This window comes from Ictalurus furcatus, chromosome 25 (genome assembly GCF_023375685.1).
Source record: "Ictalurus furcatus strain D&B chromosome 25, Billie_1.0, whole genome shotgun sequence".
NCBI lineage: Eukaryota > Metazoa > Chordata > Actinopteri > Siluriformes > Ictaluridae > Ictalurus > Ictalurus furcatus.
Window position 1 is genome coordinate 539,959 of NC_071279.1, and position 11,669 is coordinate 551,627.

The 11,669-nt window shown below is 36.7% G+C and overlaps 1 protein-coding gene across 1 annotated transcript; it reads left to right on the forward strand.

The window, feature by feature from the left end:
• The first annotated feature begins 808 nt into the window (after positions 1–808).
• Positions 809–11,339, forward strand: adgrf3b (adhesion G protein-coupled receptor F3b). Its single transcript, XM_053613953.1, has 17 exons — positions 809–908; positions 3,305–3,365; positions 3,492–3,504; positions 3,767–3,898; positions 5,225–5,532; positions 5,728–5,789; positions 5,927–6,045; positions 6,141–6,356; positions 7,122–7,340; positions 7,551–7,694; positions 7,778–7,965; positions 8,053–8,226; positions 9,142–10,455; positions 10,586–10,627; positions 10,747–10,779; positions 10,984–11,036; positions 11,126–11,339. Exons 1-16 carry the CDS (start codon positions 895–897, stop codon positions 11,032–11,034), a joined length of 3,090 nt encoding a protein of 1,029 aa, XP_053469928.1. The 5' UTR covers positions 809–894; the 3' UTR covers positions 11,035–11,036; positions 11,126–11,339.
• The last annotated feature ends 330 nt before the right edge of the window (positions 11,340–11,669 follow it).

Consider the following 11,669-nt stretch of genomic DNA (forward strand, 5'->3'; position numbering starts at 1 on the left):
ACACTTTGGGCCCAATTTGGACATTTTCACTTAGGCGTGTACTCACTTTTGTTGCCAGCGGTTTAGACATTAATGGCTGTGTGTTGAGTTATTTTGAGGGGACAGCAAATTTACACTGTTACACAAGCTGTACACTCACTACTTTACATTGTAGCAAAGTGTCATTTCTTCAGTGTTGTCACATGAAAAGATATCATCAAATATTTACAAAAATGTGAGGGGTGTACTCACTTTTATGAGATACTGTACATACAGCAGGAGGAAATATCGTCCTTCTGCTTAATCAATGCTGTTATACTATTTATAAGCATTAGTAAGAGCTATTGTTTACAATTAAACCATCATTTTAATCCATGTGCGTTCAGTTCACCTTAGTTATGGTGTTAGGTTTATAATCTAAAAGAATAATGAACAGGAAAATGGCTGTCTGCTGCCTTACGTAAAGTCATGCTCCATGAGCAACAATACTTAGTAATAATGTAGTAATGATGCAGTGGGGTTTGGGGTTTGGGGGAAGACAAAATTCCTCTGCTAGCATTAGAAGTAGTCACTAACAGTAATTACTGCTAGTAATTAAAAGTACTTTCATCATTCCATTAAAGTCACAGCAAATGTTTTTAACCTGTTCATAAAGCCCTTCAAGTCCCAACAAGAAGGCAACTTTATTTGTTAACCAAATTACAATGGAAAGCTTGAACCAATAAATCTTGAGCAGATGGCATACGAAGCTCCAGCATGCGAAAATGCAAATGCAGGTGAGGTATTTGTAAATTTTGTTCACTCTGTCCTCTTACCTTCTCAAGTTGGCCAGGTTTCTTCATTACGGTTCCCTTTCACTCAGGGACAAGCTCAGCAAGGTTATGACATAGCGGCACATTTCGAATTCACTTCAAAATGCAGATCATAAGGTCAGTATTGTTTCCTTTGTGTATTTATACATTTTTCTGGGTAAGTATTTTATTTAATGATCACATTTGAAACGTTGAAAAAAAATAACACTGGCGCAACGGTCCTACGAGTAGCCTACTAGTTAATCAGTGGGGAAAAAAAGCTTTGTTTTCATATGGTAGATAATATATTAATGCACATGTGCTGCTGAATGAAGTTTTCTGTGTTGGGAAATGACTGCGTGTACGTTTACGTGTTTGATTATTACCTGGATAACACTGTAATCTGGAGCACAGCTGTGGAATTGAGCATAAGTAAAGCCTGACCAATCCATGGACAAACTTATTACAAATTCTGGAAACGTAACCGATGTTGCTGTACTTGGAAAACATTCAGCTCTCCCTGACAGTAACAATCTGGATTTCCTGAAACCATGTTGTGGATCCGATCACAAAGGAACATCATTTTTTATGTTTCAGTATGTGACAGACTTCAGGGGTCTAGTGTGGCGCAGGTCAAAGAGAGACCAACGTTCTTAGTTTCCTATTTTGAATATTTATTTTTTATTGATAAGTTTCGAAAATAATAATTGTAACACAGTTACTCGCTGAAGTAACTTCTTTCTCTGATTAGACGCTAGTCAAGAGACCAGTGACGTAAATATAAAATTCTTTTAAAAAAAAAAGAAAAAAAAAGTCTAAAATAATCAAAAACACAATATCTAAAGTGTAGCGATGATTCTTAACTAAAATCTGTGTCTCGGTTACCGCTACACGGAGCTCTGTAAATCTATGAATATATATTTAAAATTATATATTATATATATATATATATAATATGCACAGCATGATCTCAAATCTAACATTTTTATCAAACAAACAAATAAAATAGATCATGACGTGAACATTGCTTGAATTTACCAAGATCAGGCCATTCAAATATTTTGGGATGACTGTGACCAGACATCTCGGACAACACAGACAAACTCGGACGTTTTAAACAAACAACAACAAACTATATATATTTATTATCAACATGCTAAATCCAGTCAATCTGTCATTTAGTGACCAAAGAAAAAAGCAGATCACGATTAAGAGCCTGTTAAACCATCATGTTAATATCTATTAAAACTGATTCCACAAGAAGCTTTTGTTTAAAACCAGCTCAAGAAATGTACATGGAGCTTCAGACTAACAGCTAACAAACATGACCAGATGTTCTGTCTGACAGCTGTGGATTGTTATGAAAAAAATGGATCAAATCAGATCGTAATGGCTTGAGGGCAGATTGTATTAATGGATTTCCCTGAACATTTAGAACCTTTTGAACTATGTGGGCTTTGTTGTAAAAATGACCATAAAATAATAATAATAATAATAATAATAATAATAATAATAATAACGCTACTGTACATAAGTGAAATAGACCTTACAATGGACCAATGTGGCAGTGCATTTAGAGCCCTTTCTCTTTGACCCGTCAATCATTCAACAATGAAACCGTACTGAATACAGACATCATTGCTTCAACTCTTGACTGCGTTCATGATAACATATGGCTGGTTACGAATTCCCTTTACAGCAGTCTGAGGTGATTATTCTCCTAAAAAAAAAAAAAGAAAAAGAAATCGAAGTAAACGTAACTAGCAACTTTTCTTGTTTTATAAGCTCGTTTCATTCAAATTTGATTTCATCCAAACGTTACCATTACATAACGGTTCCAACAGGAAGTTCCCCACACGAACTGGCAGAACTCCAGGATGAGTAATTAACTGGCTGAGAAACGTAACGAAAACTTCACAGAAACACTTCACCTTTCAAAACTTTTCATAGTACAAATAGTGTTAGGCCTTAAAGCTGGCTCAAGATTAGATCAGTTCAAAGTCCTGTGAACACGTATGGAAATCAAAAACCACGCCCCACGCTTTAATATGCAGTCAAGAGTTCAAGTAAACATTGAGTTTTCTTTTTCTTTTCTAGTTTTGTGAGCATTTGCAAAAAAAATAAAAATAATAATAATAGTAAAAGTAACCTGGTGAAGTAAAGTAAAATAAACCCTTTGGGTTTTAGCCACATATTCACATGAATTCATTTACTATAGAGCTTAAAGTATTCAAGCAATTCTAATTATTAGGTCTTTTTTGTGTAAAAAAAAAAAAAAATCTGATTTGTTTTCATCATATTAATGAAGCACTCAGTGTTTGTTTCAGTGTATTTTAAATGTCTAGAAATAGGTTTAATAAGTTTGATAATTAGAAGATTTGACTATAATCAATATATTTTCACTTGCTAAGATTTGTCACTCATGTGTCTCATATTGTTTCAGATTTTTTCATTTGCAAACAAAAAGAAACTTATAATCATACAGTAATCATATGTATTGATATGCCACTAAATCTCCCTCATATCATTCTCAGGAGCGAGACAATAAAATGCACAAGCATGCTTCTCTGTGGCTTACTGCTAATCTACTGCCAGGTAAAGCTCACCATGTTCTCACTAGTCCTGTACAACATCTACAGTAGTGGACCTGTACATTAGAGGTATAAATTCATCACCTTTTCTTTTCCTGTTTTTTTTTTCTTTCTTTCTTTAATTCAACAGATCACACATGTTGGTAAGTATAGTGCATCAGTCTGTGTTTATACTTCATTAATAGGTCACATGCAATATGGGTTCTTTCTACCCTTAAAAAAGTGTTTAATGTACTGATAAAGATTGATTGACTGATTTATATTAGTAAATTGACAACGGATCAATATTGAGCATAATTACAAACCTTTCTATATAACAACATTAGATTGTATGAGCATTATTTTGTTGTTGATTTTCTTTATCAAGAATGAAAACTCTCTATTGTATGCTTTTATTTCCAAAAGGGGCTCAAGACACATATGTGGCAGAGGTGATGATCGAAGGGAACGCAACCATGGATGTATCTGGATTCATATCTGAAATGATCATGGCCATCACAACCACCACGTCCATCGTGGACGCTGAAATAATAGGCGGTAAGCATGACAAAGAGATGCGTTCTTCTTTTAGAAAAATGTTACATTTATATATTTAAATATAGTTGTTTTTGTACCACTGGCATGTACCGGTCTATCGCTGAGGATACATATACATTGTAGAATACAGAAAGCTGTTCTGGCGGTTGTTAGACTCAAAGCGATTATTTATCATTATTTTGACCAGGAAGCTTTTAAGATGTTTTCCGAATGAAAAAAGTTGATAGTAAAAAAACTGTCTTTTTATTTGCATATGAAAAATTTGACAATGTATAAGGTGTAATGCTTATGATGACGGTTATGGTGTCAAGAGAGTTTCTGTGGTATGTAGTAATAGTAATAGTGGTCATAGTAATAATAATGAGTCTTTATTGGCCACATATACAGTAGCGCACAGTGAAATTCTTTTCGTCACATACCCCAGCCTGTCAGGAAGTCAGGGTCAGAGTGCAGGGTCAGCCATGATACAGCGCCCCCTGGAGCAGAGAGGGTTAAGGGCCTTGCTCGAGAGCCCAACAGTGGCAACTCAGCAGTGCTGGGGCTCAAACCCCCGACCTTCCGATCAGTAACCCAGAGCCTTAACCGCTAAGCCACCACTGCCCCACTTCTAATACTACAATTAGTAGAAGTAGTAGTAGTAATAGTAGTAGTAGTTCCAATGAATAACATGTTTAGCAGCAAATAAAACATCTGATTCTTCCTCATGCAGGACTTAATTTGCTGCAAATTGTATTACAACTCCACCTAACCTAGCCACGCTTCTATTCTCCTACCAACATGATTATTTTATACATTTACAGCATCGATTTGACACTTTCTGTCCTTCAGACGTCTTTCTCCTTAATATTTCTGTTCTTGATGTCCACGAGTAGGACATATTTTGAAAAAGAAAAGTTGTAACCACATCCGGACATCTTTTCTCTGTCATTAGTTTGTTGTTTTGATCTTTCTTTCTTTAAAAACAAACAAACAAAAGAAAACAGGAATTTTGACTTCCCAGACGTATTGCAGTTATGGTATTTGCAGAATTCTGATTAAGATAAAGGAGGTAGTAAGTGGAAATTCTCAAGTTGGTTGGATTAATATTACTGATCCGGCTCCTTTCATCGTTCAGCTTGATTTAGAAAATGAACTGAATGCAAGGACTGTTTTTTTCAAAAATGCAGAAACAGAATTACATTTATGTTTCGTAAACATTACATCTTCTAAGGACATCTTATTATCCTGGAAACAGATTGATAGAACTGAAGTAAGATGTATTAAGTAGTCACATGGGTTGCAGATGTGATTCAGTGATGCTGATTGGATTCCTGTGTGTCGATGCAGAATGTGAGCTCGTTGGTGATGAGACAACATGCTGGTGTGAGCCTAATTACATTTGGAGTGACCTAGTGTGCGACACTTTCACTACCTGCTGCAACACTATACAGTGTGTGGCGAATGTCTCCGATTTCACGCCGATGTGTGTTCCCCAAGTGAACGGTAAGCTGACAGCTCGTGTATTTCCCAGCAAAAACAAAGTAATAAGGCCATTGTTGTCACGTTTCAAACATTCAATCCATCTCTTCTCTTTCTGTACAGTTACTCTTTATGGAGTCCTCACCATGTCCTACGTAACCAACCTTCACACGCAGGTCATTAGGAAACTTTTCTTTGTCCATGTTGAAATGTTTGTGATTGAAACTCTTTCCAAAGGCAAACTGAATCATATCGAGTACCATTTACTTCTTGCTCAGATTTCATTCTGTCAGAAACACACATATATTTGATCCAAAACCTTCAAATATAAACAAATACTTACGCTATTATTTTTCTCTCATTTATTTCAGCTGCAAGCTGCGTTCGCGCTGCTGAATGGGTTCAACACGTTCACCAGTCTAATGATTACTGGGTACTGAAAATAACCCCGTTATTATATCCATGCTATGCCTGGTTAAGACAATGATTATTATTTATTTTTTATATCTTCACATCATTGCCACGTTCTCTGCACTAAAATGCATGTCCTGTGTTCTGACACACAAACAGCGGTCAGACTTTCACTGTGAGTCTCAATGCCACGTGTAAATCTGCGAAGCTTCAAAACATAATCTCAAACATGATGACGACCTACACGTACATTACAAATTTCAACATTACAACGACAGGTAAGGAAAGCATGTCAGGTATTCGTAAAGTATTTTTAGACTAATGTTTAATATCTTTTAGAAGTGTTGTTAACTGTGTATTTGAACAACCACAGGAATGGCCAGTATCGAAATTCCTCAGGGGAAGGTGTGTTATAATTCACAGTACACACTAAACTGCAGCACAGAGGAAACCATGGAGACGTGCACATGGATGATTGCTTATCCTAACCAGTACCCACAGATAATTGGGGTAGGGTCAGAAGTGGAACTACTGCCTTGTTCAAACCAATCATCAATCAACCTTCTGAACATAAAAGGGAATTGGGCAGGTGAATGTCTAAATCCTTGTCATTTTTACCAAAGAACTTACAATGAGAACGAGACACTAAAACAAAGCATTGTTGTCTACAACAATTTCTCATGTTTTTGAAAGCACACCTACGTATATTATATCGGAATATTGGAAGATCCAGTTGCAAACTGAGCATTAATCAGTTTTACACACCATTAGATAAATGCACACAAGATTTGGATTAGTTCTTGCAAAAACAGCATTAAAGTACCTCCAAAAATGTCATTCCATATAATTACAGATAATATACGTAGGATAAAAAATTATATGTATATATATATATTTACCCTTTTTAATAAAGCAGTGTCCTCCAAGTAAAATCTATTTAACACTTTAACTTGTCATATATATATACACACACATACCAAAACCCAAGACTTTAGTGCCGCTAGCTAACTTAGCAGGCTGGTTCTGTAGCTAAACGTTGCATACTTGGACCGTGACAAGTTCAAAGTTGTGCTGTGCTATTTCATGACATCACTAACTAAACTTGAATTAGGTATTCCACAGTAATACGGAATCAGACTATAATAATTAGACCCAATCACCATTTATATATCACCGGAATCCGCTATCCCTCAAACCATCACAGTTTTGAGTCCATGGGTACATGGACATGGTGCTCATACATTCATTCCTGAGTGTAAAAGATTTTGTTGTGTGGTCCTGACCTTTCTATCACTGCATCCTTCATGATGTTTTTTTTTATTTTTAAACATTCTTTCTTTTTGCTGTATTTCAGGAACATACACCTGCCTGTTTACGAATGGGTCAGTGTCACATTCAGCCTCAGGACTTCTTGAGGTCGCCCTCTTACCAGATAAAATCAATGTCACCAGCGTGCCACCAACTGCAGATTGTTCTGTGGGTTCATCCACGTCAGTTATCGTGACATGTTCCATCTTTCTGAGTCAGGAAAATTACACAGTTATGATAAACGATTTACCAGTACAGACGACAGGTATCCGTGCCTTTATTGTGTCATTCTACATGTTAATTAACATATAACATATAGCATATACATATGGTTTATACATCATCCCTGTGCAAAGCCTATAGTCATTTATTTCTCTTAAGAGTTACACTAATGTAATATTGATCAGTTAGAAGGCAGTTGTGAGCCTGCGTGAACTACTTAGTTGGTGTTTATATGATTCCCATTCTTTTTCAGTGACCCCCCTAATACAAAGCTACACTCTAACTGTGCCCATCAACTGCGTGGCAGAACCGATACCATCAGCCAGTGCTCTGTGCCAGTTCACAAACTCTTTAAACCAGATACAAATCGCCAATACAACCATATCAATAATATACCGTGAGTACTGGTAAAAATTTGTGATTTTTAGCACTACAACTATTATGCTGACGACCTGTATCTTAACTACAATGTTTATTCAGCTGGGGATCCATTTTGTCAAGAGAACGGCACATGGCCAAAAACCAAGGGTGCAGAAGTAGCAACTATACTCTGTACCGAAACGGGTAGAGTAGGAAACATGGAGCGAATGTGCAATGGCACAGTATGGGCTGACCCAGTTGATCTTTGCACCAAAGAAACACTGAACCTATTACTCACTGCAGCATCGGTAAGAAAAATATATTTCTCATACTGCTATCGGAAAGTAACATCTAGAAATGTGCGCAAATCTGTTATTTTCTCCGTCTTATTTCAGGATTTTGAAAAAGGTATTGGGGCCACAACAGAGGGCGCAATTCTCATATTTGAAAGTCTAAAGAATGGTACTTCGACTACAAACTCCTACGGTGATGTAATGGCCACTGTTTCTATTTTTACATCAATGAGTCTTGCGTCCGGAAGAGTCACGCTGACCGATTCCCTACTGCCAGTAAGCATTTTCTAACGAGCAGTTCTCATCTCTAGTTTGAGATGCAAGCAGTCCACTGACGATTAGCTAAGAAACTAATCAGTTAGGTGCACTGGGATTAGGAAACACTGTAAGCAGGTCAATGGTCAAAAGCAATAGTTTTGAGAATCCATGTTCCGCAGATTTACTGCAGTGCCACAAACATATACGCTATAATAAACTTTATTTTTCAGTTATATTTGAGGGAATTACTTTGTAATAGGGAGGCAACCCATTTTTAAGAAACCTGCCCAGAACCTACAGCAGTACAACAAGTATCAGGAGGTTTTACTTTCCTGTGGGCGAGCAGCCGGATGTAAAGTTCACAGGCTTTAGTTCATAAAACTAAATCTGTTAGATATTTTTGTTAAATTTTGTTTTTGTTAAATTTTGTTAAATATCACAGGCTGGTATGAACAAAAATAGCTGAGCAAATATAATAGCATATGACAGACCCGTTATGAACCTGTTTCCCAGGTGCAGAACTGTAGGGTTCAGATTTAATTCCAGAACAAAAAAACAAATAAAGGTGATTTCAACAGCACCAAAAAAACACATCATTTAATACTTCCTTAATTCATAAAACTCTATCATAGACTATGAATAATTAATTTGTTAAAATATTCCAATACTGGATCTAACAGGAATAATTAGTCCGTCTCTCTTGGTTTAGATCGGACTAATCACTTTTTAGTTTGTAAATACGAAATAATTTCATGTGTTTCGACTTATTTATTTATTTATTTATTAGATCCATTTAGATATTTAATAACGTAATCATCACCAACATAGCTACAAGCTGTTTAGTAGTGTTCTGAATAAATTATTCCACTTTACAAAAAAAAAAAAAGTGATTTAATTATACCAACACATAACTTACTAAATACTGTCTTTCAGAATTTCATCGAGTCTGCAAGCAGTGTGCTGAACACGACCTGGATATCAGGAAATGTACAGCGTGACTATAAAATCGCTACCACATATCTATCGTCTGTTGAGAACCTGGTGAAAAACATTCAAGTTAATGAGAGCGAGGGACATAATTCTTCAAACATCCAACTTCAATTCTGCCGGAACAACACCGTCTGCAATAAAACCCTTTTCAATGTCGAGCTTGAACTGAACTCAACTTCTTCTATGGTGAAAACGATGGGAATTCAGAGCATGGCAGCACGTCTCCCAAGGGGCATTTATCAAGATGCAATATTTCCGGCCCTAGTTATCAGTGCTGTAATCGAAAACAACGGCCCTGTAAACATCAGGATGGCTTATCCAATACCTGAAAATGATTCTGCTGGCAACTCACCATCCTGCATATTTTGGAACATGACAGAAAATCAATGGTCACAGGTCGGCTGTACCTTGGTACAAAGTTCTGAGAACATGAGCTACTGCGATTGCGATCACCTGACCTCCTTCTCTATGCTGTTGTCCAAGACCCCTGTTAACCTGCCTTTCTTAGACCAGTTAACTTACATTGGGTTGGGAATCTCCATCTGCTCCCTGATAGTCTTCCTCATCATTGAATTCTTGGTATGGAACGCGGTGGTCAAGTCCAACCTCTCTCACTTCCGTCACACTTCCCTGGTCAACATTTCTCTGTGTCTCCTCATAGCTGACTGCAGCTTCATTGCCTCGTCCTTCCCGAACATTCTGAATGACACTTTATGTCTTATGTTGACAATCGCGAAGCATTTCTTCTTCCTGGGCATGTTTTTCTGGATGCTCTGCTTGAGCATGATGCTCCTCCATCAGCTCATTTTCGTCTTCAATCCACTGAGAAAAAGCGTGTACATGCCTCTCGCCATCATTGTTGGGTACTTTTTCCCAACGGTGATCGTGGGAGTGACCTATGTGTACTACAACAACAGAAAAGATGTAACCTACTACAGCCGTGCTACCTGCTGGCTGACGTATGTATCATCAATGCAAGGGTCCCTCTACTCTTTTCTCCTCCCCATCGGCTTCGTTGTGTTCGCCAACTTATGCTCAATGGTGGTGGTCATTTCAACTGTCATGAAGCCTGCTGCAACCGAGAACACCAAAAAGGATGACAAAGAGGCAGCCAAGAGTGTCATCAAAGTGATCGTTTTTCTAACACCAGTTTTTGGAGGGACCTGGATTTTAGGGCTTTTTGTGTTTCTGATGAACGACAACAAGTTCACCAAGGTTTTAATCAATTATGCCTTCACCATTGTTAACTCCTTACAGGTAAATGTTGTCATTATCATTACGGTACAAACTTTTGTATTACATTTTATTCAAAGCATGAAAGAAACTAATTTTTTTTTAAATTATTATTGTTTTTCCTCTCTCCACCGCCCCACCTCTTTCTTTTTAGGGATTGTTCATTTTGCTGACTGGATGTTTTGGAGAAAAAAGAGTATGTTTTTTCCTTTCTTCTTATTAATATCGTCTTAAGTGTAGCTGCTGAAGATGCTGTTATGGTGAATTGCAAAGCAGAACATTAATTTTTATTATTAATCTGCTGTTTTCCATCAGGTTCGAGATGAAATTGTGAAACTCATTTCATCTGTGAGTTAATCAATTTTTGAATTATTACAAAAAAAAGAAAAAACACGTACATTAATTTCTTCTTTTTAGAAATCACTGTTTTTAAAAAAAAAATCCATGTCCAATTCTACACGAGTCCACAGATTCACGTAATTTATGACGACATATTATAAAATTCCAATACCGTATTGGTCATTTTAAACCATATCTATGTCTATTCTTCAGAAGGGATCCAAAAGCGAAAGCAAGACGAACCTGACTTCACGTCAAAAGTGAAGGTCGGTATGTGAAAATGGATTATCTTTACACTTCCTGCATTTTGTTGACTTAAAGTACAAGTTACCATGTTTTCAATCTTACGTTGCAGGGATTAAACTAGAATAGATCGAGGGCTGAAGATGTACCAATTTTACAGCAGGAGTACACAATGCGCCAGACACAATGGAGACACACACACACACACACAGAATGGAGAGCAACAGACACAATGGACCTGCAGGATGCTGCACAGTACAATAAGTTCATCACAGAAGATAATAGAGACTCATTTAGCAAATATCCGACACCACTAGCATCCATGCTGCAGTAAACGCTTTGCATTAGCAGATGTTCAGGTCAAGTGATTTGATGGAGTTCCCTTAATGACAGCAGATTTTATTTAAATTATATCTCTTTGTCAAAGAGCTGATACTGTGTGCTTTATATATACACACGTTTTCACCTTTTCATGCCTTTTACCTGTAGTTTTGCTTTGTGTTCTTTTGCTATTCTGAAAGCAGTCTCCCTGCAGTAATATAATTGTTCAAAGTATATATATATTGTACAAAGTATGTTTTTTTTTTTCTTCCTAAACATAGAATGGACACTTATACAGTTAATAAAATTGTCAATAATACCTAGCAAAATATTTT